The sequence below is a fragment of the Brachyhypopomus gauderio genome, chromosome 13 (assembly GCF_052324685.1).
Source record: "Brachyhypopomus gauderio isolate BG-103 chromosome 13, BGAUD_0.2, whole genome shotgun sequence".
Taxonomy (NCBI): Eukaryota; Metazoa; Chordata; class Actinopteri; order Gymnotiformes; family Hypopomidae; genus Brachyhypopomus; species Brachyhypopomus gauderio.
Genome location: NC_135223.1, coordinates 9,234,357 through 9,261,290, shown reverse-complemented (window position 1 = coordinate 9,261,290; position 26,934 = coordinate 9,234,357). Strand labels below are relative to the sequence as shown.

Here is a 26,934-nt window from a genome sequence, read left to right as displayed (position 1 = left end):
AGAAATTTGAGTCCAAATTGAAGCATTTAATGAGTGTAATGATGCTAGGATGGGTGGAATGCTTTTGTTATTGTGCTAGTGGCTGCATTTTGAACAAGCTGTAATATGTACAAAATATGTATGTAGTGTCGGTGTCTTCAGGTAATCCTAACCCGGGAAAAACGTCTTTTGCAGTGTTCCTGTGATGAGCGAATACAGTCTTGGTGACATTGTGTGATTGATTTAAAGGTCAAATCAAAGTTAAGGGTAACTCACAGATTTCTCCCTTCAGTCATCATGTTAGTGCCAGGTTCTCTAGTTTTCTTTCAGTTTTTAACACCGGCTGTGTTTGATGTTTAAAGCATAATGGTGTGCCCAAAAGTCCTATACGGGTGATGTGCTGTCTTCTTATATATGCAGTATCTTTATGTGAAGTAGCCTTATGCCTGCACTAATTTAGATTTATACAGGGACTGCTTGAAAACATAGTGGATTGTGGGTACTTAAATTGGTTTTGGATCCGTTCCTTTGGAACTGCCGTATCCTGAATTTGGCCATGTTTAGTTCAAGCCCACTTCATTCACAATTGGTTAATCCACTCGTCATCAAAATGTCACATGGTGTGTGTGTAGTGGAGACTCCCATATGAAATGTACATGGGATGGCACGTTGTCTTTAGAACAGGGCTTAGAAAGTAGATAGTGGAAATGTATGTGGGATGTCAGAAGTTGTACAAAGGGCTCGTCAGCAGAAGCTGACATTTCCTTGCTTGCATCACTTAACCCTTTTGATGTTTACTAATCTGAGTCCAGTTCCCCCTTGCACCACAGAGCATCCCGGACCATCTTATCTTAAAGATCATTTAGATCAGACAATCTTGTTGTGTCTGAGAGGGCACATGGGTGGTCCATCAGCAGATGGATGTGAAAAGACGGCTGAAGCCTTTATGACGTAGGCTTGTTAAATCCAGCGCGGGTCGCTGCTCCAGTGATCAGGGGAAATTTATTTATTTATTTCCTTACTATATTGTTTGTGTACATTTGATATTTGAATTTTGAGAGGTTCTCAAACCACCAAGGCTTCTCATGATGTACATTTAATGAGTAAAGGAACAGTAAATCCTAATGTCAGAAGGATATAGTATGTAGTAGAATAGTAACCTCCAAAGGTGTAATATCCATCCATGCCTGCACACCCCAGGTATCAGTTCCACATCAGACCCTGTGAGCTTGATCCCAGCTAGAAACTTGTATCCAAATTTTGCACGTCTTGCTGCAAGAGTCAGTTGCACTTTGTTTTGATTGCGTGCAAGATCAAGAGGACGGAGTTGGGAGGCACTCAGGCTGTTTAGATATTATGGGATGCTCTGTATTGCCCTTAGTCTTAGCAACCAAGGCTTTGTTACCAAGTTCTATTTTCAGAGTTGAAAAGATTTTGTTTCTACCTAAAACCACAAAATGTTTGGAAAGATTTTAGATCAAGCCTGTGGAAGTTATTTTAATGAAATGTATGAACAGATTTTTAAAAACTATTTTCATATGTTACAAATGCATGCGTAACGGTTTATGCACGCTTTTGACCTCTTATCTGCACTGTAGATTCAGCTCTGGACTTGCCATCAATGTATTAAATGAATACCCGCTGCAACGTTAATTAAAACGCAGTTATATTTTCTGCCAGAAGAGGTAGCTGTTGAACAGCTAAAAAGAGCTAAATAGTGCTCTGAAGACATTGCCATGTTTTTTGACGTGATTAAAAATGTTCTTTATTCCGTTTTCTGTGTCATGTGCTTGAGCCTGTAATTGTTTCGTAGTCCAAGCTTATTTCTAGGTTGACTATGGAAAAAAAACGTAATATTTGCTTTTTAAGTAATATCTTTAAATAGTTACTCTTAATTTTCATTATTTTGATAACCAGGGAATCCACCATTGTTGTAAATAATATACTTAAACCATAGGTGCTTCTAACAGAATATTTTTAAGACTGTATCATGACGATATTTTACAAAAAATAAAGAATTTAATTGAATGTGTGGAAGAGGGTCACTGAAATTATTTCGACCAGTCTACTTTTAGGCTATACTTTGTGGTGTGGGGACCGAGGACCTTTACTAGTCTGGTTAAGCTATACATATATTAATTAACCTTCGAAAGAAATACTACTTTGTGCAGTTCTTATCACTAATGACTTATGATACTGCCGAGACTTGTTCCATTTTAATTGACACTGATAATCCAATTTCTGTGTGTAAATTAATGGCAGGGTCCGCTGCGAGCCGATTCCCATCCGTGCCGACAGTCGTCAGTGTCGCCTTTCTGTGGTACTAGAGGCGCGCCTCCCCTGGCACAAACGGTGGTCCTCCAACTATGGTCTGGCTTTTAATTTTACTTGGCGATGGCTGACGACCCAAGGATCTATACAGGTTGTGCAGTGTCATCGAGAAAATCATCGCCCTTTTCGTCGTCGCTGTGAAGTCCTGACGGAAAAACACCCCCGAACGAGCCCGTAGACCAGCGGTCGCCCTGCGGATCCGTCGCTGGTGTCCCCGCCGCCGGAATGGACGTGCGTGCCTCCGACACGACCTAAACCCACCAGACATGTCGTTTACACTGCGTTGCCAGAGTTGTCAGCACAGGTCAATTGGTAAGTAGCTGTCAAATAATTAAAATATTAATAGTCATAAGGTTTTGGCCCCCGTGTTGTCTGTTGTTGTCTAACCCCGCGGAGCCCCGCACGTCCAGCTTCACGGCGCCCGAGCTGGTGGTGGTGCAGGACGGGTTAGCCTGCGCCGCTAACCCGCTATAACGCACTTGTCCTTTACTGTATTAGCAGTGAATAAACGAGACTGCTGTTAAATGCCGTTAATTACACGACGAGTCTAACGTTTTGAACACTGTTCCGACGTTAAACCGCCGTGTTTGGGCAGTTCGTCAGCTAGCTGTGCAGCGAGTGAACTGGTGTTTACAGTAGGCTAATATTAACGCTGAAGCGGTTTCATGTCCGGTTTAATCGGACTGCGTGTTTCCATTTACCTGATCAAGTGATGCGGGTTTAAAGAGCCATCGTGTGCGTTAGCTGGCTAACTAACTAACTAACTAATGTAGCAGCAAGGTAACTGGTGCAGGTGAATTATACCCAGTGATCCAGAAGTTATTCATGCACCGTTAGTTAACTTTGCGATGCCTCACATGGCCTTCACATCCATATCATCGGTTTTATTTCAGATTATTCCACGTCCAGTTATATTGCCGACTACAAATTGCATAAGATAAATGCTGTAGGTATTCTTAGCGGTCTGGTGTCATTGCCGACAGTCTTCTGTGTTTTATGGGGGACATTGCTGATGGTGTCGCATGCTGCATGATCCATTTCTCCTGTAGGTCTGTATGGAAATAATGGGCAATGTTGTTATCAGATTATGTCTGGTCATACACTCAACTAAAGCATGTTGCTGTTGTTTTCCTAATAAAACACCATTAGCGTTTTACACAATACACCTTTAAGAGTACACCAATCTAGACAACACTAAACACTAGTTGTCATGCACTTGAGCAGTGAGCGGGGCCTGTGGGTGCCAGCTCTGAGATTATCTCACTGACAGCAGGACATGTCATCTCATGTTGGTGTATTTTATAGAGGAATGGAAACCATCCTGTATTCCAAGGGCAGCAAGCGTACCCAAACCAAAAGAGAGAGAGAGAGAGAGAGAGAGAGAGAGAGAGAGAGAGAGAGAGAGAGAGAGAGAGAGAGAGAGAGACTGTGTACATTCCCAGAATCCAAGGGGAGGGTTACTTTACATTTTTATCTTAAAACTATTCCTTTAATGATTTCCTATTAAATGTATCTGTAACCTAATCCAAAGGATTATTTTATTAAAGTATCATATCATGATTACTCCATTACTTTTGGAATACTTTAACGCATTAACTGACACAGAATTGCCGAACACGGGTTCCTACAGTGCCAGCCACTATGGCCGAAAACAAGCTCCAACAAGCACCTGTGTTTTCTCTATACAAACTCATGAACAGCTCAGCAGATGTGTAACAGTTGTCCATGTAAACAAACGTCCTATTCCACATCAACAAAACACAAAATATTTATCCAATCAACCTAATTTAACATGTATAAAGATATAAAACAAACACCACATCCATGAAAAACGGACCTCGTGTTGACGGTGAAAACATTGTCATGATAAATTAAGCTTTTATAACTCAAACTATGTCTTTTGCTATTGAAAACAAAGAAAGGAAAAAGGGTGAGTGATCCTTATAAGTAGTAATGTAATCTTGCTTGTAATCACTGTATTTTTAAATGTACCAGTAATATGATGACTGCTTTTTTCCTGTAGCTGTTACAGAATACAGTTACCTTGTTTTATATCGTGATTACGTAAGGCCGCTTTATGGCTCTTACTACCCTGGTGGTGTTTTAAGGGACAAGTATGTCATCGGTTGCACTCTTTCTTTTTCCATGCAGTTTCCTATGTTGTCAGAGTCTAGATGAGAAGTTTCACAACAACAGCAAACCCTGTTGTGACACCTCATTTATATTGGCCTCTGGCCTATTTACCCAGTAATGCTCAGAAAAGGTATAGCTCCATGGCCAGAGCGGAGCCAATCTTCACTCTGCTGGATTAATGCACGACCCCGCCGTGAGCTGAAGCTGTCATGATAGCTCATCCACACCCCCCCCCCTCCCCCCCTCATGCGGCATGGTCTCAATCGAGCTCTTCACTGGAAATGTTACTTTTACACAAGCGATGGCAGTTTGAGGAACCGACTCTGTGCTCCGGCTGTTGAAACCGCGTAGATGGATATATAAAAAAAGGACGGGGGGGGGGGGGGGGGGGGGGGGGGGGATTGGACTAACCATCAAGGCCCACATTTAACCATGAACCTATAGCAGGAGGAAGTCGAGCATCATAACAAAGGCCTTGAAAACTAAGCTGTGGTGGCCTGTGGTTACAGCACGAAAAGAAAACCATGTCCAGGTGCATACACGTGTCCAGGTGCATACACATGACCTGGGACGTTTCTACTCTACACTCACCATTAGACACTCCCCATATACAATTGATCTCATAATCATGTGTCGATCAATCTGTTATGATTATTCGGCATCAACAGGGCCCTGTGCATTTGTCTGACTTGTTTGAGCCAGTTTTGGTCAGTGTCTGCATATTGTATGTAATATAATATATGTCGGTGATATAACACAGGCTTCAGACAGGTCCAGACAATTCAAAGCTCTCATCTTGAGTCCAGGCCCCTTTGCCAGTACAAGACACTGTTTTCCACCAGCTAAATAAATTGCATTGCTTCCAGGGCAAAGTCTGAAAGGTTCTGTGAAATATTGAAACCCTGTGAAATGAAAGGCTTTCTGTCGAAGGCACTTATATTCATGCGTGATGAAGCATCGGCTGGTTCCTCAGGCCTTGAGCTCGTCCCTGGCCCCCGACGGGCCGGACCTCCTGAAGTGGTTCTCTGCGTTGCCCTGTGGTTTAGCGTTCACGTCCGGGCCCGTTTGGAGGATGGGCACTAAAACATGTCCCCGCTTGGCCTGCGCTGAATCTTCCGAAGGAAAGCTGACTAGTGCGGTGCTAAATCAATCCAGGAGATAGCTTAAAATAAACCCCCCCCCCCCTCTCTCTCTCTCTCTCTCTCTCTCTCTCTCTCTCTCTCTTGCCGGTCCTCTCTCTCCCGCTTTCCTTCCCCTTTTTTCCTCTCGTTTCCCACTCTTTCTCTATCCAGAGTGTTCCCGAGAGCCTCTGTTGACTGTCAACATCCATGCAGCTTAGACTGAAGGAAACACGCGTGTTGGCACGTGACCACGAGGTATCTGCAGCTCGGAGCACTTTAAATGTACGTCGGAGCACTGTAAATGTGCGTCGGAGCACTGTAAATGTACGTCACTGTAAATGTACGTCGGAGCACTGTAAATGTACGTCACTGTAAATGTACGTCGGAGCACTGTAAATGTACGTCACTGTAAATGTGCGTCGGAGCACTGTAAATGTACGTCACTGTAAATGTACGTCGGAGCACTGTAAATGTACGTCACTGTAAATGTGCGTCGGAGCACTGTAAATGTACGTCACTGTAAATGTACGTCGGAGCACTGTAAATGTACGTCGCTGCTGACGTTAGAGCCTAGACACCCAGGGTGGAATGATTAAATGTACAAAAAATGTAATCCATTAATCCATCGTCTTTTATTGGACACTTTAAGCTTTTATGAGGCATTATTGCATTCTGCTTCATGGATTAGTTTATTTGTAATGTATATCAAAGCCTGTATGAGGATGTGTGGAATCAGCATCCACTGTGGCTCCTCTGATGGTGCTATAAAGACCTCGTTGCCAAGTCCAGACACCAGCTTCCTAATGACACTACTCGTTCTGATTTGTTTCTTGACTGGTACGTTTCTGAGCAGGCTTGAAGAAGCTCTCCCTCTGCTGCGGCTTCCTCAGAGATGACGGACCCAGCACGTGGCTAACCACTTACTCACTCTCATAATTAGATCATTAGCTTGTCATTTTCACTGATATACAGAAACGGTGCCTAGTTCTAATCAAAGAGAAATCATTCTGCTTTGGCCTTGAGCCAGTTGTTTCTGACAGAAAAGCTCAGCTCTGAAAGCAGAAAGTGTGGTGTATGCAAAAAAGGCGAAACTGCTTAAAGTCAGTAAATGGGCTTTGTGTGGATGACCTGGGTCTGGTCAGGCCTGGGTGATCTGAGTGAGGTCCAGGACAACAGGTGTAGGCTGTCTGGATCACAGTGTGTGTGTGTGTAGAGGAAGAGCAGTGTTGTGATACAGCACTGCTGACATGGGTACCTAGTACTGGACAGGCCCACACACACAGTCTCTGTCTGTCTCTCTCTTTCTTTCTCTGTCTCTCTCTATTTCTCTCACACACTCTCTGCTTCTCTCTGTCTCTCCTTCTCTCTGTTCTCCGCTTCCTCTCTCACTCGTGCCCACTTGCATGCTGAAACCTCCTGTCCTGCTTAAATGCCCCTTCGTAAATGTCCCAAAGGCTTCACACACACACACGTACGCACACACACACACCACATGCACTTACACACACACACACACACACCATGAATGGCTCCTCTGTCACCTCTGCTGGCTTCTTCACTTCCTCAGGCAGAAAACAGAATCAGCAAACACGTCCAAGCTGCAGAAAGCTCCACTGAGACCCCCACAGAACATATTTATATTCAGCTGCTGTTTTGGGTGAATTTAGCTCGCACGGTAGGGAAACGCAACCTAGCAGGACTGAACCGTGTTCACACTCTGATCTACAAACGTGCTTGTAGTCGCGGGGCGGAAGACGTGCGTTCACCAGGCCTCACGTGGGGAGCCACAGTGAAAACAGTAGTGTCTCAACATGAAGGGGATTTTTTTGGGCTGTCGCTTTAATGAGCTGTTATCGCCATCTCACTCTTTGGTCTCCGAGAGGGGGAAGTTTTTTCTCGCGTGTGCCTATGTCCTCGAAACACCTGCACCTCGGTAGCCAATCGGAGAAGAGGCTGCGATCTGCCCCGAGAGAGAGAACGACAGCCGGATGTACTCTTTGGCTAAGAGATGACCTGTTGCAATAAAGCTTTGCTGTTTACGTGAGAACTAGGAGGTAAGACGCAAACCCCGTCTAGAAACCCGCCTTGCGCTCTCCGTCTGGTGAACCGCGTGCAGGTTTGCATCTGCAGATCTGATTTCCGCTGCTCTGGGTGTGTAACTCCTTCCTGTAGCTTTGATCACGTTCACGCTCTCTCACAGCCTTACCGTTAACGTTGCCTCGGCAACTCCGCTTCGGACTCTAGAATGCTGGCGAGACAGAAAACGTTTGGTTCCTCCAGCTGAAATTATACTCGAATGCTTGACCCCCTGACCTTTGTACAAGGCACTGCTTTCAGCGTGATGCTATTTGCACAAACAGAGTTGTTAAGTAACTGATCTCTATTTCCAAACATTTAAGTTTGGAATCTGTGTCTGGACTGTGATGTGATTTCAGTTGTTTTAGCTCCCACAAATTGGATTTGACATAAAACAGAGAGGGTGCGCTATGGACCAGGAGGGCCTTTATCTTTGCAGTCTGGCTGGCATATCTGATCATGGGCACATCATTTGCCAGGGTAAGAGCGTTGAAGTCTGATCTACTGTCAGCTCTTAGTTGCGAATTGCTTTTTTTCATTATTTTGCCCGGGAAGAAGAGCTCCGTCGGCATACCGTTGTCGTGTGTGGCCACCTCGGTGTAGCCAGAAGCAAGCCGCTCCGATAAGTGAGGACCATCAGAACAAGAAGCGTCACTTTGACCTAACGTGCAGACAGAATGTCTGATTTAATTAGAGGATAATCACGTCTGTATTTTGTGTACAGGACCCCCCCCCCCCCCCCCCCCCCCCCCTATATGGGAGGAAAGTAGTCATGACTTCAGTGTGTTTCCTCTCTGTGAGTGAGGCAGGACGGCGTTTGTCATGTCCGTAACCCTGACGTACCCTGACCAACCCTGACCAGGCCTTGGTCACCACCCTCCTCAGAAGCACCTGGAAGGTGACGAAACACGCTTTCCTCTTTTTTTATTTGACCATGACTGTTGTTGGGGGATGTTGATTCATTATGCTTATATACTGATATATGTTGTAAGCTGTTTGCAGTTAGTGTTAAGTATTTTTGGAATTTTGATGACTGATCTGATTAGAGAAGTTTGGTTTGAAAATGTGTACTTTTTTCAGGACGAGAAAGTGTTTTTTCTGTTTTGATTTTGAGAATCAGAATTTCAAGCATTTGAGAACTACCAAAGTATTAAATATTTTTGCCGATACTTATTCCAAAAAGCCCCCAAATCTTTCAACAGAATATCGTTTTTTTTTTTCTTATCTTTTACCGCTCTCACTCTGAGTCAGGGCTTCTGCACTGTGACTATAGAGTTTAAGGAGTTGTAGAGTTAACAGGAGGAGCAGAGCCCCGGTCTATATCTTCTTGAGTCGTTTTGTTTCCTGTGAACCGATCAAGTCCTGGTGTTCTCCGAAGTTCTCTTTGGTGAATCCTCCCTTTCTCTTTTTCACTACTGGAGTGACACTCGTGCGTCTGCTAATGATGTCATCTCTGTCTGCTGCGGCACTCGTCTCCACGCGTGCACACGCTGGCATGCTCTGGTTCGCCGCTTGTTGCCATGCAACCACTCTTTTGTAACGAGATGGGAAGTTGAGTCGTGTTGAGCAGGTGTTGGGGGTAAATGCGCAATGAAACGTGAATTCTTCAGCGGGTGTTGAAACTGACTGCGTGACCAATTTTACGCTCATCCACTCCACTATCGATGGGTGCTTATTTTAGTGATTTGAGTTTGGGATTAGGAGTTTGAGGATAGGAGCTCAGATTAGGGATTAGTGCAAGGGTTGGTTGTGCCAAAACTGAGGTCTAGTTTATGACGAGCCTAAACTCGGTAATCTGCATTTAGTGGGCACAATAGCACTAGCCTGGGTTGTGTGAGATTCAGAAGGTCTCCAAGGTACCCACTCGAATTCTCTAGATGTTTATGCTGGTTTGAAATCGAGCAGTACAATATTTTCACTAAATCACACTGCAGTAGCAGCTTTGGTTTCTCCAGGCCTGTTGGAAACAATCACGTTACAGATGTGAAGTGTCCAGGTCACACATCACCCAAGTCCACTATTTCACCACACACTAATTGGTGTGAACAAATAATTAATTCTAATAATAGATGGCTAAAGTATGTAATAAACCCTTCACAGTGTTTATTACATCTTAGTTCAGCTGTTTTTTTCAGACTCTAACAATCATCTTTGCTTGTTCTTGGATCCGCTTGTTTCTCTCCACACACTTACAAGCACAGGAACCATGTCCAAAAGTTCATTTTAATCTCTGCAGCCAAGCCTGTAACATTCCAGCCATTCCAAGGCCATTTCATCAGACACTCTATCATTTCATTGCGTTAGGATTCCTGAAAGTCCGAGATTTGTTGTGTTGTCTTTGATGATGATGATGACGATGACGTCACCTGATTCTACAGATGGAAAGTGGTCCAATTGAGAAGTGCGTGCTCATGTTGCGACCTCCGCCCAGGTGTGCTCCGCCCGGGTGTGCTCCGCCCGGGTGTGCTCCGCCCGGGTGTGCTCCGCCCGGGTGTGCTCCGCCTCTGCAGCAGAAGGCTGGACGTGCTTTTCAGAACTGTGTCCATTGCGAGTGTGTTTAGAAAGCCAGGGGTCATGATGCGAACGTGTGGAAGTGGCGATCTGTGTGAGCGTGTAGGAAGAGACTCAGGCGCTAGGATGTTGGTAAGAGCTTTCACTTCCTGTTTGAGCTGACGCATTCGCTCTAACCCTCCCACTGCGTGTAACGGTGCCATGCGCTGCGGTAATCGTGTGTGTGGCGGTGACTTCCGCCTAGCGCACAGATGTCTCGCTCCCCCCCCCCCCCGTTTGCTTGTGCAAACGTCACGACGGTGGACGTGTCCCGCACGGGGGCATAACCGGACAGGCTGGAGGAACCGTACCGGACGAATGAACGCTCAGGACGGCCGGCCGTCAAAACGAGAGCGGAACACGAGCGAGAAAGAGCTGACGTTGGCGTTTTTATACCAGTTCCTACACACACACTCGCACATGCGAGCTGGGGTTCAGGGGCTGGTCACCCTCCACTCCCTCCTGCCCGCAATCAGCTGCCATGTTGTTGTATTTCTCCTGCCCTCAGTTGCCCTTTCCCTCTTTCACTCCCTCCCCCCCCCCCCCCCCCTCTCTCTCTCTCTCTCCCCCCCGGTCCTCTCAGAGGTGGGGAGACAGGAGGCATGACGGAGGAGCGATGTCCTCAGCTGGTCGACTACTTCGTGGTGGCGGGGCTGGCGGCCGACTCGTCCCCGCCCGACGAGGAGGGCCAGCAGAGAGGCGGCCGGGCGGCCGAGCCCGTCACCGACCTGGCCGTCATCGCCCGCGGCCTCGGCGAGGAGGTGCCCGAGGGCTTCACCTGCATCGAGAAGACCCTGGGCGGCCACGCGGCCGAGCTGAGCGCCGGCCTCATCAACAACCCCCACATGTTCCTCTGCTACCGTCGCGGCCATGACAAGCCCCCCATCGTGGAGCTGGGGTAGGGCTCGCCTGGCCGTGCACCGCACACACTCTCTCCACACACACTCCTCTCTCGCATGGCTTAATAATCTTAGTGCTTCTGGTTCATTCTGAGCGAATGTGTCGGATTGACGGTTCTCTCCTCTCCGCGTGCAGCGTCCTGTACGAGGGCAGGGAGACGGTGAAGCAGGGGTGGGTGGTGGTGGAGACCACCCCCTACAGCCGCATGGCCAGCCTGAGCTCCGCGGGGCCCACCACACACAGGACCTTCCTCACGTACCGCCGCGCACCGGACTCCCAGGCCCTCAACACGCTGGGGGTGACGGACATCTCGCTGCTCATGCCCAGCAAGGGGGAGGTGGCCCCGCACACCTTCTGCAGGGTGGACAAGAACCTGAACACCAGCATGGTATGGTCCGCCTGTCTCTCCCCCCCCCCCCCCCCCCCCCCCCCCTTCCCCAGACTGTTGGTTTGACCTGTCTCCCCCCCCCCCCCCCCCCCCCCCCCCCCCCCCCCCCTTCCCCAGACTGTTGGTTTGACCTGGGTTTGTTTGCACCTTCTTCCTGTCGTACGCTCTTCAAGTCCACAGACTTTTTGTTTGTCTTACTGCGTTACAGTTGCTCCTCTGTGGTTTGTTTCCTGGAAAAAATAAAGAAACTAACGCTGTGTGTGTGTGTGTGTGTGTGTGTGTGTGTGCGTGCGCTCTACAGTGGGGCCCTGCACTGTACCTCTGCTACAAGCGGGCTGTTGCCAAGGCCAACGCGCTGGTGTATGAGGCAGGTGAGTGTATCGTCCTCTTCTGCTCCGCCCACTGCGGTCATGGCTGGGCAGGTGGAGCCCACCGGGGAGGAAGTGAGCCTGCACTACAGCCTGAACCAGCAACGGCTACTCCACTCCTAGTTTGCACTTGCTTTGTGTTTGTTTTTCCACCTGTGCTTTGAGGGGAAGTCTCTGAGGTCTCTGAGGGCAGATGACCTCTTTTAGACTGCGAGCACTTCAGTTCACTTCCCTGTCTGCGTGTGCGCCTGTCTGCGTGTGTGCGGGAGGGACTTGCAGGTCTGATCAGCCGATACCCTGAAGAGGATCTGGACTCGTTCCCGCTGCCAGAGTCCGTCCCGATCTTCTGCCTGCCCATGGGTGTGGCCGTGGAGAGCTGGCCGCTCGACACCAAGTACCAACTCCCCGTCTTCTCCACCTTCGTCCTCACCAGTGCATCCGGGGACAAGGTGAGATGCCCCTGCAACTCGCCCTCCCTCTTCCACCTGAAGCCCCTCCCTCGTCCACCTGAAGCCCCTCCCTCTTCCACCTGAAGCCCCTCCCTCTTCCACCATCTTGATCCCAGTACCTTTGGTCACCCCAGCCCCGCCCACTCTCCATTCATCCAACCCTCTTGCTTCGCCCCAGCTCGGTCTCTCCCTTCACAGCCTGGATGCGATCACCTCCCCCTCCCCGCAGGTCTATGGCGCTGCCATCCAGTTCTACGAGCAGTACCCGCGCGAGGCCCTGTCAGACCGGCAGCGGGCGTGTCTGGGTCTGCTCAGCGTGGTGGACCGCCGGCCCGTCCCCGGCCGCAGCGTGCAGGTGAAGAAGAGCGTGTGCGTTCTCTCCCACTGGCCCTTCTTCACCGTCTTCCAGAAGTTCCTCACCTTCATCTACCGCTACTCCATCTCCGGCCCCCACGTCCTGCCTATCGAGAAGTGAGTGGGGGGGGGGGTCTTTGGCCACAGCATGTGAGCGTAATGTAGTGATCCTGTAGAAAGCCAGCACTGAACTTTATTCTTATATCATTATTACTGAAGTGTAAACCAGGCATTGCTCTCTCTCTCTCTCTCTCTCTCTCTCTCTCTCTCTTGTTCTCTCTCTCTCTCTCTCTCTATTGTGTTCTCTCTCTCTATCCGCAGGCATGTCTCCAGCTTCATGCACAACGTACCTTTCCCCTCTCCCCAGCGGCCACGCATTCTGGTCCAGGTGAGACCCGTTGCCCCTTTCACACTGTGTGTGATCCGTGAGGTGTCAAGCATACGTCTCCATGCTAAGAGCCGCTTTGCCCGCGGCACACCTAGAAAAGGTGCTTTAGACGCGTATGAGATGTTGTTAGCAGCAGCGTGCCTCTCTCTTGGCTGTAGATGTACGTTTCCTTGCTGTCCCAGTGACTTGAATGTGTTCCTGCTGAGATGGTGTAGGTGGTGTAGATGGTGTAGGTATATGACTGACCTCCTCACTGCTTCCACAGGAGTTTGATGGGATTACTGCCCTCAGACCACACAGTGGAGTTGCAGGGTAACTCGGGGATCTAGAAGAGCTTCTGTGTGACCTAATCAGTACAACGTTGCCATAATTGCTGTGATCATTACAAATGATCTTAATACATTTGTCCGTAATTGGAATCACATCTTCCTGTTTTGTTATAGCTCAAATTATTCAGTGGGGGGGAGGGTGTAATTGGGGAGTCGATGGTAAATCGTAGCATGGCATTGGCTCTTTGATTGGACGTAGCGTTGTGCTCTTGGCTGGCTTGCGGCGTCTGTGCCTGAACCGTGTGTGACTTTCTGCAGCTGTCGCCGTATGACAACCTCCTGCTGTGCCAGCCAGTGTCGTCGCCATTACCGCTGAGGTAAGCCCACCACGCCCGACATTCTGACTCGAAACCAAGTGAGGTTGACCGTGGGGGTTTCTGTTGACGCTAGGTCTGGGCTGACGTTGACATTCGTTATCGATTTTTCCGTCCTGCTAACGCGATTAACAAATCAATTACGCTTTTAAACCTTTCACGTTAAACCGGCTTTCAAGTCTAATGAACTCTGTAGCAAAATGGCACTCCGGTAATAACCGAAAGAGAGCGCCCTGCGTTGGCGTGAGGCGATGCGTTAGAGACGTGGCCTGTGCTCACGCAGCACGGCCTGGGTGTGAGCGCCGTGTGTCCCGTGTCCCGCAGTGGTGCCAGTTTCGTGAAGCTGCTGCAGAACCTGGGGGCGGAGAGCGCCTGTGCCCTGCTGCTGGCTGTCCTGACTGAGCACAAGCTGCTGCTACACTCCCTCCGTCCCGACGTGCTCACCTCTGTCGGCGAGGCCCTGGTGTCGGTCAGTACAGTCCCCTTCAGTCTCTCTCTCTCTCTCTCTCTCTCTCTCTCTCTCTCTCTCTCTCCTCTCTCTCTCTCTGTCTCACTCTTTCTCTGTCTCACTCTCTATGTCTCTCTCTTTTTACTCATTTCTCTCTTCTCTTTTCCCTTCTATTTATGTTTCCCTCAACCCCCTCTTTCTCTCTCTCTCTTTCTCTCTCTCTCTCTCTCTCTCTCACACACACCCATTTCTTGTGATATGAACTGAACCTAGGTTGTTGTAATGGTTGCTTCTCTGTACAGTAATGACATGGTGTTAGTGGTGAGGGCGTGTGTGTGTAATAAGACTGCTCCTATTTACCTTCGTTGGCCTTGTAGTTTGCTTTTGGCTGGTTCAGTGGTTCCTGCTTAGTCTAGCAGGAGTGCAGGACTGTAAATTGTGTTTTCTCCTCTGCCTGTCCAAACGGTTTCCTCTTCCTGTACGACACCCCCCCCCCCCCCCCCCCCACCCCAGATGACGTTTCCGTTGCGTTGGCACTGCCCGTACATCCCGCTGTGCCCGCTGCGATTGGCAGACGTGCTGTGTGCCCCTATGCCCTTCATTGTGGGCGTTCACTCCAGCTACTTTGACCTGTACGACCCCCCCTCGGACGTTGTGTGCGTGGACCTCGACACCAATACCATTTTCCAGTGAGTCCCGCCGTTGGCACGGAGTGTGGCGCTGTGAAGCTAAATCACAGACACTAACTGGATGCCACAAATCTGTGAAACTAGATCAGAAGACAAGAAGCCCTTGTCATGGAGATCTCTGCCTAGGAAACATGGGAAAGTCCTGCTCAGTGCCCTCACCCACCTGCAGAAGACTTTAGAGAAATGTGAGTGTGAAGTCAAGTCTTCCCCCACACCTACAAATTCACACACTATAGTTTTATAACTCAAATCAGTGTGCATGCCAAGATAGTCCAGGACAGGATGGATAGCAAATTTCCAGTGACTTTAACCTTTTCCTTCCTTCCTTTACTGTCTCACTCTCTCTCCCCTCCTCTCCTCCCTACAGTCTGCACCCCGGGTCAAGAGGAGGCCACTCTGGAGTTCTTGCTGACGGACTACGACCTGATCTACGGCCGTCAGAAACAGCTGGAGCTGGAGATCCAGGAGGCCTTCCTGCGCTTCATGAGCTGCCTGCTGAAAGGCTATCGCTCCTTCCTCCTGCCCATCACGCAGGCGCCGTCCGACAGAACCACCGACTGCAGCTCCCTCTTCAACCTGCAGGGTGCGCTCCTCAACCCGCCACCACGTATCTGCTGTGACCAGGAGTTCAATCTGGGTTCACAGGCAGACAAAGTTTAGTGTTTTTACCATGTTGTTACATGACAAGTTAAACGGACGGGTTTGTAACTGCGCTGACTCGGGTGGGTGGAAATGCAGAACTGGCTGGATGAAAGATACAAACACGTCCTCCGTTCTGCTAATACATTCGCCCATGAGTCAGCAGTCCACCTGTATGTTATTTATCTGAAACGAGGAGCTCAAATGTCGGGTCTCCCACGCTGATGTGCGTTTCCGCGGCATAATCTCCTCGCAGGCTTCCTGAAGTCTCGAGATCGCACGCAGCAGAAGTTTTACTCGCAGCTCACCAAGACCCAGATGTTCACGCAGTTCATAGAGGAGTGTTCGTTCGTCAGCGACAGACATGCCTGCCTCGAGTTCTTCGACGAATGTGTGCAGAAGGTCTGAGTGGTTCTTGGATTTGATTATTAAAATGCTTTTCATTCTCTTCTGATTAGGTGTTCTGTATTTTAAATCTTCTTTTATAATTAATTCTGTCTCTCTCTTTCTCTCTTTCTCTCCTTTACCTTCTCATGGTGTCCCTCTTTTCTTTCGGTCTATTGGTTTGTCCCTTCCCCCCCGTCTCCTTTGTAGGTGGATGTGGAAAAGCCAGAGGAGGTGAAGCTGATCGATCTGGATGAGGCTCACAGCGGGGAGCACACGGTGTTTATAATGCCCCCGGAGGAGCCGCAGGAGGCCGACGGCTCAGAGTGTCCCGCACATTACAGGTGAACCCTGTCTCACACACTCCCCCATACTCACCTGGACCCAGCTGTGCTTTATACACACTTAGGTGAAGGACATCTGTGTCATTAAGTGTGTGTGTGTGTGTGTGTGTGTGTGTGTGTGTGTGTGTGTGTGTGTAGTTATGAGACGTTTCCTATACTGCAGCCTGAGTTGTTTGACCAGCCCCAAGACCAGCTCCGCACACCTGCAAAAGGAAGTGCCCCCAGTAGTCCCGCCCCTCGGCGCACCAAACAGGTACACCGCACAGGCCAATCAAATCTTTTTAAAGCAAATATGTCAGCTTGAGGACTGGCCTGAGCAATGTGAATATTTGGTTTATTTGTTCATTATGTTTTTAATTCTTTGGGTTTGATGAAATGCAGCTCACTTTCCTGAAACATGACCCAAACAACAAAAGGCACAACACTATTCAGGTCTCGCAGTGCCTTCAAAGGCTGTCAAATGGTAAAAGAGACCCATCTTGGCGTTCTTGGTTATTAAACGTTATGGAGAATCAGTAATGTACTCTTTGGTAACAAGGCTAAAAACTAATGGTCCATTTCAAACCAAGGCACTCCTACATACTATATTCCATTTATAATGTCTTTACTTTTATGATAAATCCATATAGAAAATATTTAAAAAATGATAAAAATCAGGGCAGATGAGAGAAAGGTACCCACGCATAACAGCTCTTGGTTTCATCAGGGCTGCCATCTCTCAAACAAGAAAGGTGGGTTTAAGACAATCGTTTGGGCTTCCTGCAAGGGTGCATGACAGACATTCTCACAAAGCAAGAGCATTCATCACCATGATAAAAGACCACACAAGAAAGAAATGCAAAACAAAAAAAAACAGATATCGCACAGAAATAAAATATCATATGCAATGCTGAGCAAAAATATATAAAAGGCATTAGATCTGTGTCCACATTCAGGAGCTCGATACGCCTGAGCTTCCAAACCCAGGAAGTGTGACATTAAGAGCTTCAGTCCGTCACCTTACAGTCTCTACGTATTTGTGATCCAAATATGGTAATGCAGGATGAGAATGGACTCCTGGTACACATAAATGTGGCTCATTCAGCTGTCGGGAAAGGGTCATTCCAAATGAAATATAATTTGAAAACACACAATATAAGTCAAATGGTGTCATGAACTGTCCGTCTGGTGGACGGTGGGGAAAATCAAGGGAGGACTGAAAGATTGTACAAACTGCACATTCAAGCTCTGCAAATCAAATTGGACTGTCTGTTGTGAAACATAAAGTAGGCATCAGAGAAATCCGTCTGCGTCTTCCAGAGCGCCGTGTCAAGATACTCTAAACCATGATCTCTGTGGAGGTGATGGACTAAAGCTTGAAAGAGAAACTTGATGGATTTGGAAGTCAAGAGTTCTTTGAGATGAATTAGAATTTTTTTCTTTGTGAAATCTGGTTGTTTTTTTTCTTTTGTATGGTCTTTATGCTAATGGTAATCATTTTCCAGTACACCGTATGTAAGTGTCTTAGTTTGAAGTGAACTGTAGACTGTAAAATGATACTTGGACCAGCTCTAGTATGAACCACATCAAAAAATTCCTTCATCCTTTCTTCTGGCCTGTGCATCAGATGTGGTGATTTGTATGGTAATACTATACAGCCTCAAAGGTCTGGCGCTATCTGGCTGTTATCGGTTAGTTCATGAAATCCACAATCTTGTCTCCTCTCAAAACTAATACAACTGATGCATTCATTCTTCTCCAGTACTTCACAGCTGTGATTTACAGTCTGTTGGCCAATATGCATCTCAGCAATGTCAGAGATTTTTTAATGTGTGGATTGACATGTATATCTGGGAAACTTCGCCAGAGAACCTTCACACCAGACCTTGCTTAAAATAGTCCTGATCCTCAACCATAGTTGTAGTCATATGCAGTGTGTCTGAGTGTGTCTTTTGCCCAACCACAGGAGATCAAGCTAGCCCAGAAACGGGCACAGAAGTACTCGGCCGTGCCGGACATGTGGTCCAAGTGTCTGCTGGGCCACTGCTACGGCCTGTGGTTCATCTACCTGCCCACCTTCGTGCGAGCCGAGAGCGCCAAAGTCCGAGCTCTGCACTCCGCCTACGAGGTGCTGAAGCACATGGAGACGCGCAAGGTGGTGCTTCCGGACGAGGTGAGACTCCGTGAGACTCTGTGAGGCGCTGGCCTCCAGGTTGACCCCGCTGGCCACCAGGTTGGCTTCCTTATCCAGGCAGGTTGGGCGCGTTCTCACGCTTCCTGGAGAGAGGGGAGAAGATGCCCAGAGTTCAGCCCGTTACCTTTCTGCTTCCTGCAGACATGTCTTCTACAGCGGTCCCCTCATCCCGTCACCGATGCCGGGCCCAGTAGTCCAGCGGCCAGTTTGTGCGCGTGTTTGGGGCTCAGCTCCTTCCTCCTGTGTGTGCTGCTGGGTCTGTGAAGTGAAACCCTCATGTGGGTCGTACTTGGCCTGATGCAGTTCTGGTTCCGTGTGTTCCAGGTGTGTTACCGCATCCTGATGCAGCTCTGTGGGCAGTATGGCCAGCCCGTGCTCGCTGTCCGGGTTCTGTTGGAGATGAAGAAAGCTGGTATCACTCCCAACACCATCACATACGGATACTACAACAAGGTCAGTTCCCCGTACAGAAGGGTCCCCACCGCTGACCCTCTGTGGATCGTCTCTGCACCCCTTGCGTGTTTTTGCGACATCGCATGGCCCCACGTGCTTCTCCGCTGCCTCGTCTGCAGGCTGTGCTGGAGAGCAAGTGGCCGTCCACCAATCAGGGTGGTCGTCTTCGCTGGGCCAAGCTTCGCAACGTTCTCTTGGCGGTGGCGCAGTTCCGACAGCCAATCAAACACCGACAAAAAAGCGACTCCGTTAGCTCTAGAGGAGGTTTGTATGCCCTGGACTCGTAAGCTGTGACTGAGCATCATATGTAGTACATCTGTGGTCCTTGCGTAATAACGTAATAACTGTTTGAATTTTAGGTGACTGCAACTCCAACGTCCGCCCCCTCTGCACTCTGGTTCGTCAGACCAGCTGGAGTGGTTTGAGTGAAAGCTCAAGCCACGAATCACTGACTGGTCCTTTTATTAAGAGCAACAGTCTTAGCAGTATGCGAGTTGACAGTAAGTAGCAGGCAAATAATTATTGCTTTATTGTTATATTCACAGCTTTTCATAAAGTTGAATGATAATTATGAATGTGATGGTGCAAAGTACAGTAGATGCTACTCAAAGGATCTTCCAGACTCTAAAACATTGTCCATAAATCTTAGTCACACTTATTCTTAGCATTCTGTTACGTCCTTACTGACTGACGGAAGTGGTGACAGCACGGTGTGTGACTAATCTAAGAATCTTCGGATGAAGATCTTGGTAGGACTGCTGATCTTGTAGCTTCAGAGCTCCAATTACTTTATAGACTATAAAGAATGCACAAGGCCAGTGTCCTTAGTCCAGTAAGTGTAGGAGACTTGAGTTTGAAATGAGATGAGGGTGAGATGGTGAGTTTGAGTGTGAGAGCGAGTCCAGGGTGAGATCAAGTGAGAGTAAGCGTGAGTGAGTGAGGTGAGTGTGAGAACGAGGTGAGACTGAAAATGAGGTGAGAGTGAGTGAGGTGATTGAGAATGTCCCAGCATAGGTCTAGTGAAGGACATAAGTCTGTATGGTCCAGGGTAGCATATAGGAATTCTTAAGATTCCTAGTGAGACAAGGACCCTGTGCATGATCCAAGTGTGCAAGTGTACCAGCCATTTCCTGGCTCCTTGTGCACCAACATAACCATAATGTTTATGTCTTTGGGGAGATGAGGGGGGGGCATGCACTTAAATTAAAATACACTACACTTAAAATACACTACACTTAAAGTAAATACTCCCAGCTTATGGCCTGCAGCAAGACAGAGGGACAATATAAGCAAGTAATATACGTTCATGTGGAAAACCAATTTCTCCGCTTCCTTACTCTGAGTTCAGGTATATGAAGTGTTTCCACTGTTCTTAGCACCATCTCTTGAGGACATTAAATAAAACTTTAAGTAACAAAATGCTGTGTTTTCTTCCACATTTTTTTCTGCTTGCTGTTTTGTTCAGAGTCCAAGTTATCCAGGCAAGCGATGGTCCACAATGCAGGCAAAAATGACCCTGCATTTCAAAAGCCCCCCATTAGCCCTCGAGATTCTGCCTCCTCTCTACTGCCCCCTACGGACCGTGTCCAGGTGCGGCGCAGTGAGGTTTGCCTGTCCAACTTTTACAAAGAGTTCTCAGAGGAAGAGACCGACTGCAGGTGCCAGCCGGCCGAAAGGGACAGCAGGTACTCGGATCAGTGGATTCTAGGATTTTTGGCAGTGTTGATGTTGAGAAAATGAGAAATTTCAGTTTTATTCTAAAGTCTCTTCTTCAAACCATTATTATAAATTATAATGAATATATTATTTTACACTGATGTAAAAGGTTGTAGTAGTATTACATCAGTGAGTATTGTGTGTACTAACATTCCTGTGCATCCTTCCCTGTGATTGTGTAAGACCTCAACTGTAAACGTTGCCCTCTCTTGCTGCTGGTCCCTAATGTCTCCGTTATCTCCCAGGCCTGTGGAACTGCGAGAGACCCTGAACCGGAAGGTGGTGGACGAGAACTACAACAACGTTTCCTCTCCGACCCGCAGGCTTGCCGGTAAACTGCAGCAGCTCCTCACGCCCACACGTCACCGGACCTCCACGCGGCGAGCGGCCAGCATGGACGACCGGCGGCCTGGCGCCAACGGGCCCTCGCGCAAAACGTCCGAGCAGAGGCTGTCGCGCAAGGGGCAGGTGGCGGAGAGTCTGCTGAAGGCCAAAGAGCGGCTCTACAACGCCACGTCAGAGGTGAGGAGCGGGTAGTGCAGGCACTGGGGGCAAGAAATAAAACGACAACAGAACAACCCAGTCGTGTTTTTTAGACTATTGAAGTTCTTCAGCGGTGTTTAGGGGCATCCCATCAGGTGGGAGTAATGGCCTGGTCACTTTCGCTATGTTTCCAGAGCTCCTTATCAGTAGGGAGTGATGCTGATCTGACAGACCCTCCAAGCTCTGCTTTTACACTGAGGAAGTCATGGGATTCTGCACAGGAAGGGGCGGGACTTGAGGTATTACTTAAAAAAAACCAAAAATGCCTGTGTCTTTATTCAGAACTTCCCCTTTTTCTCTCCCTAGATCTTTTCCTGGCTTGTTTTTTTTTTGTTATGTTGTGAACTCACATAACCTTCATGTCACTAGTGGTGGCGTATTGATATCGCCAGAATGCATCTATGTGTCCGCTTGGTTGTTTTATGATGGTTTCCTTTGTGAACATGCAGGTGTTGATGTCGAGTTGCACTCTGTGTCGGAGCTGTAACTCTCTGGTGTATGACGAGGAGATAATGGCCGGCTGGACGTCCGACGACTCCAACCTCAACTCCACGTGCCCCTTCTGTTCAGCCAGCTTCGTGCCTCTGCTCAACGCTGAGATCTGCGACCTGGGACCTGTGAGCAGGTGGCGTATCCAGTGCACACCAGCACCATTCTGGAACTGGTGTCGCCTTACAATAAAAAAAATGTGATCGTTGGATCGACTGCAGCATTTGTTACACTGACGTCCCAGACACCAGCTAGCAGGAGCGTGTGGTCTTTACATACTACGGGAACAGCGAAACCATGAGAACAGTGCTCCAGTTAGTGTAGACTGGAAGAGCGTTAGCGTCACTAGTTGTAACATGTTAATAAGGTTCGTGTTTGGGTACTGTGTTGCCACATGGTGTTGACACTAAATGGAATATTCCGGTGGTATGAAATGTCCCAACTCTTCGTAAAGCCGTGACTGCTTGACATAATCTTGGTCAAATTATGCAAGCTTGAGTTTGTCATCTCCATTATAGTGAGAAGCTTCTGCACTGTCTTCATCCAAATGAACGCTCCAGTCTTAGGTTCATCATTTGAAAACATCAACCATGCAGAACATTGCACGACATTCAGTATTCAGACCGAGTGACCACGACCCAAACGCCAAACAATTTGAAATAGTTGAGGGACTGAGCAGAAGAAAATTTAAATAGTGTGTATTTGAGCGGTTTTCTAAAACCTCTGCTGAAACCCAGTTCTTTTGAGCTCACTGTATTCCTGTGTTTCATGCACCCTTCCTATAAGCAGCCTTGAACACAGCAACTGGAATGTGGAGGATGAGGTGGAAAGTGCAATGAGGCCCCCTGGTGGACAAGATGGCTTCTCGCAGTACCTGTATAATGGAGTGAATGAGCATGACTCCTGTTCAGAGACCAGCACATACTCCGAGAACAGCAGCAATACCTTAGTAAGATTACTAAGACATATATATATATATGAATGACATACCTTATTTTACCTTTTAATCTGTTATTATTGACCGTGGTGTGTGTGTGTGTGTATAGAGCTCATCATTGGGTGGCACCCCTCAGGTGACGGTGGCCTACCTGAGCCCACTGGTACTGCGGAAGGAGCTGGAGAGTCTGCTGGAGAATGAGGGAGAGGGTGTTCTCTCTCAGGTCCAGTTGGTAGATAGCCACTCCATCCTCTTCTGGAACCTGGTGTGGTATTTCACACGCCTTGGTCTTCCCAGTAACCTGCTGCAACTGGTGCGGGGGTCACCGCTAGCAGCGCAGTTTTCACAGGTACCAGAAACGCACCTACACATAACCATCCGGTTAGACAAATCTTAGCCCACATGAAAATCATGCTGCCATATATTGTGATGTGTGTGTGTGTGTTTCAGGGCTCAGAGAGCACTTCAGTAAGAGTGAGGTTATTGTGGGACACTTTGATGCCTGATACAGACCACTGGCCCCCTCTTTATGTGCTCTGGAGAATCCACAGTAAGAACATTCCCACACATACAGACTCCCTGGTCTTCTACAGTCCACTCTCCATATCTCCCAAGTGTGATTTAATGCCATTTTCTTTAAGAAAGCTAAACAGTTAATTAAAATTTATCACCAAACTTTCAGCTAAGCGTCTAACCAGACTGACTTGCTAAACAGATGTAAGAGTGATGCGTTTTTTTTTTGCCATTGTTGAAATTAATTTCAGCCACTTCCGTGCCCCTCCACTAGGTGGCGTGCAGATGCGTAACTACAGCTGGCGCAGACACAACCACCCCTTCACTCTGAGCTTCCTGGAGGAGGTCCTGCGCTGGGTGGGCATGAACGAGGTGCACAAGGCCGTCACGCTGTTCTTGGACACCGTCGCCAGGCAGGCCGGCACCCCCCGGGTGCAGAGGTGAGGGGCAGGTCTAGTCACGGGCAGCTGTGGAGGTCATGGGGGGGGTCATCTGTTAAACAACCTGGAGTTTAACCCCCCTGTTGTGAGTGCACCAAAGTCACAGAGTGGAGCACGAATGTAACGTTTTAAAGGTTTTAAAGGTTAAAGAGGCATCACAGTACAATGTGTGCACTTTCAGTGCTGTGTAATAATGTGTCAGAATAATAATATTAATACTACATTCAGGACCTTTACATCATAGGGTGTTTTTCCTTGCCACTGTCGCCTCTGGTTTGCTCATTAGGGATCTGGACCCATACGATTGTAAAGCTGCTTTGTGACATGTGTTGTAAAAAGCGCTATATAAATAAATTTGACTTGACTTGACCTGTTCAGACGTTTAACAAGCAGCGTTTGGCTTTGCTTTCTCGTTTTAGGAGTTTGTACAGGGAATTTCTTTTTCTCACTCTTGCTGCTATGGGCAAAGACCACGTCGGTACGTACCAGCACCATAGAAATCAAACTGCACATAGAATCATTTCTGAACGTATTTGTAGCCTATTATTTGTGTATAATGCTTATTGGAGCTTCTGTTTGTGTGTGTGTGTGTGTGTGTGTGTGTGTGTGTGTGTTCCCTTGCACCCTAGCTGCTTTTGATAAGAAGTATAAGGCAGCCTATACGAGGCTGAGTGGCTCTCTGGGCCGTGATGAGTTGAGGAGGCACCGGGCCCAGCCGCCCAGCCCCAAGGCTGTGGACTGCAGACGCTGCTTCCTGCTGCCCCTGGAGTGCTGAGACACATGGGACACCCCGTCTCCTCCTGCAGGACCACTCAGTGACTCAGACTGTGAACATTACCACCCCCACCTGCCTAGCCCCACACACACACACACACACACACACACACACACACACACACACACACACACACACACTCCTAAGTGGTCCTTTACTTCATCGGAAATGGACATCTCGGTCCTGTAGTTGTTCTGAACAGCCGCAGGACCGTTGGACTGCACGGCGGTCCTAAAGGCCCTTTATCTCCTCACCTTCTGCAGCATGGTGGCTTGGTACACACGGTACACCTTGGGAGCTTCTCGACTCGATGCAGGACGCAGCGTTTCCTCCACTGGAGGGAGAGATGCTCTTTAACCCCGATGCATCTCCTGTTCTTGTGTGCTGTTGTATTTATTAACTTGTTTGGTTGTTTTTGCAGTTGAAGCTATGACTAATGTAAAGTGCTTTTAGTTCTCCCGGCCTCGGTCAGCGCACTGATTGGGTCAAGAGGAGTGATGCAGACTTGGATGTGGCTCTTCTGGACTTGCTGGAAGTCTCTGAAAGGAGGGTACAGCATTGCTGGTGCCGTGTGCCCGCCCCTTTTGTCCTCAACCAGCTCGGCGGCGCCCGCATGCCCGCCTCCCCGCGATTCTGGCCGACGCGTTACGCCAACGCGGGCGATGCCCCGTGTACTCACGCCTCCTGCTGAGCTTGCTGGCTTCGTTCCACAGGCAGGGCCTCTTGGCTCCTGCGGCATCCGTGTTTTGTAGATTAGGCCCTCGGAAGCCCCTTTAAGCTCCCCCCCCTCCTGGTACACGTCTGCTCAAGGCCTGGCCCAGTCTGCGCACCCCGGCCGACGACCGTTCCCTGCACGCAGAGATGGGAGGGAGGGCGAAGTGGAGCCAGACGGGGGGAGGAGGAGCATGAGGCCCCCTTGTCAACACCGGCCTGAGCCGCCTGCCACCGGCGAAGACGAGAGGCCGTGTGGATGGTGGCCAGGAAGGCGGTGCGGTGGGGGCAGATGTGGGCGGCAGGCCCCTGTAAAGGGCATCAGGTCCTGGGGATGAGGGCTCAGCCTAGATGCGGCGCGTGGGCACGAGTAGCGTCCTGGTCCTCTTTCACTACAGGAATTGGCCTGCTTTCTGTTTAAATTCTGGGTTTCTTTTGTTGGGTTTGATTGTGTCATTTCCCTTGAGTGGGAAGTCCTTGTGTGCGAGGTTGATGCTTGTTGCTCAGTCAGACACCCGGACGGCAGCTGAGAGAACAAGAAAAAAAAAAAAAGCGCGAAACACTCGTCAGGTGTGTGATCGTCGTTATACTCTTACTGTCGTCTAAAAGCCGATGAAGATGTCGGTGTGGTTTTGTGCGTGTCCTTAGCCTCTTTCACCTGCTGTAGTAAGACGCATTCACACCCAGCTTGGCGACCTGATACTGTGAGCGACTGCGCGTCGTTACTGTGGCCTCGCGCACACAGACACACACACACACGCTTCACCTCCACGCCGTCCACGGTGCCAGACAGTAGCTTTGTGTTCATGAATTCGCACACACACAATGTAATCCATAGTCGAATCCATACAGCACAGCCAGAACCGACTCCAGCTCTGTCCGTATCAGAACCCCTCTTGGCCCCCCGAGTTCTGCTTCTGTCGGTCTGGCCAGTGTTCTCCACCATGAAGGCTTTAGCAGGACACGATGTTCCAGTGTGTAGGCTGGATCTGGGCACCATTGACTGTTCCTCTGTATGAAGGTCACCTCCATGGCTGATGTAAAAGCTGCAATCTAATGTTTCAGACGAGCCTTCGGTACCTGGCTCCGGATCAGCACCAGGGCCTGTCTGACGCGTTGTTCACCGGCGGTACATTTTGATCATTTGGCAGCTCTGCACAAATACGGATGTGCACGGATGGGCTGTTTTGCTAGTGGCACAGGGAGGTTTGTTACACATCTGTGCTGTGAGCTGAAAGCCCCGTGTCCTTGACCAGGCCAGTTCACGCCAATCTAATGTTGTAATGTTCTGTTTATTTAGGCAACCCGCATTGTTTAGGCATCACATTTGGATACTTCTATATATCATATATGCCTATGTATAACGATACTGGGTGTATGGGTATATGCTGTATGTTGAACTGTACAGGGCTGGTGACCTTGCATAACGGAGCGATGATGAGCACCTCGTGTTCAGCTGTTCTGTTTTAGGTTTGTGAAAAACATTTTAGTTGTCTGTTCCTCTGAATGTGGAGAAAGAGAAAAGGGGATGAGGATGATGTATAGAAATATAAACATTTCATCCCGCAAGAACGCGACGGTCATAGTGGCTGCTATGTTGTGTAATGTTTAGTCTTAACTTTTAGGAGAGAAACCTGAAAAGGCACTGATCTGTTTGTTTTTAGTTAGCTGCAAATTAAAAGAAAGAACAAGTGGAAAAAACGAGTAGTTTATTCCTGTTCCAGAACGCACTGAATTTCTTTGGCCTTTGCCCATTTGATCTGCAATGTATCCTGATGACCAGCAAGGGCCAGAATGCCAAAGGGAGTTGTACTGAGGGTCTGGAATGATGGTTTCATTGTATTTTAATGCATCCGAGTTAGGATTTTTATTTTTTAAAGGTTTAAATGGAAAACAAATTACAGAGCTATATTTAAGCTGTATTGTGTTTGCTGTAGTAATTTATATAGATGTGATTATGTTGTGAATGTTGTTTTGTTTTGGTTTTTTTTTTAAATAAA

General features: G+C 48.4%; 1 protein-coding gene across 3 annotated transcripts; it reads left to right on the top strand.

Moving 5' to 3' along the window:
* The first annotated feature begins 2,294 nt into the window (after positions 1-2,294).
* On the top strand, positions 2,295-26,934 carry dennd4b (DENN/MADD domain containing 4B). Of its 3 annotated transcripts, none has more exons than XM_076970684.1 (29): positions 2,295-2,622; positions 10,774-11,088; positions 11,226-11,478; positions 11,780-11,849; positions 12,126-12,295; positions 12,525-12,766; positions 12,971-13,037; positions 13,625-13,683; positions 14,005-14,149; positions 14,642-14,817; positions 14,902-15,002; positions 15,185-15,400; positions 15,713-15,858; positions 16,051-16,184; positions 16,323-16,437; positions 18,130-18,336; positions 18,682-18,810; positions 18,930-19,074; positions 19,170-19,310; positions 20,276-20,495; positions 20,772-21,048; positions 21,204-21,308; positions 21,519-21,694; positions 22,348-22,507; positions 22,605-22,844; positions 22,946-23,045; positions 23,283-23,448; positions 23,868-23,926; positions 24,078-26,934. In XM_076970684.1, the coding sequence occupies exons 2-29, from the start codon at positions 10,793-10,795 to the stop codon at positions 24,221-24,223; spliced, it is 4,461 nt and encodes a 1,486-aa protein (XP_076826799.1). In that variant the 5' UTR covers positions 2,295-2,622; positions 10,774-10,792; the 3' UTR covers positions 24,224-26,934. The 3 variants fall into 3 exon arrangements, with proteins under 3 accessions (XP_076826799.1, XP_076826800.1, XP_076826801.1); XM_076970685.1 differs by lacking the exon at positions 2,295-2,622 and adding an exon at positions 7,374-7,618; XM_076970686.1 differs by lacking the exon at positions 2,295-2,622 and adding an exon at positions 8,522-8,538.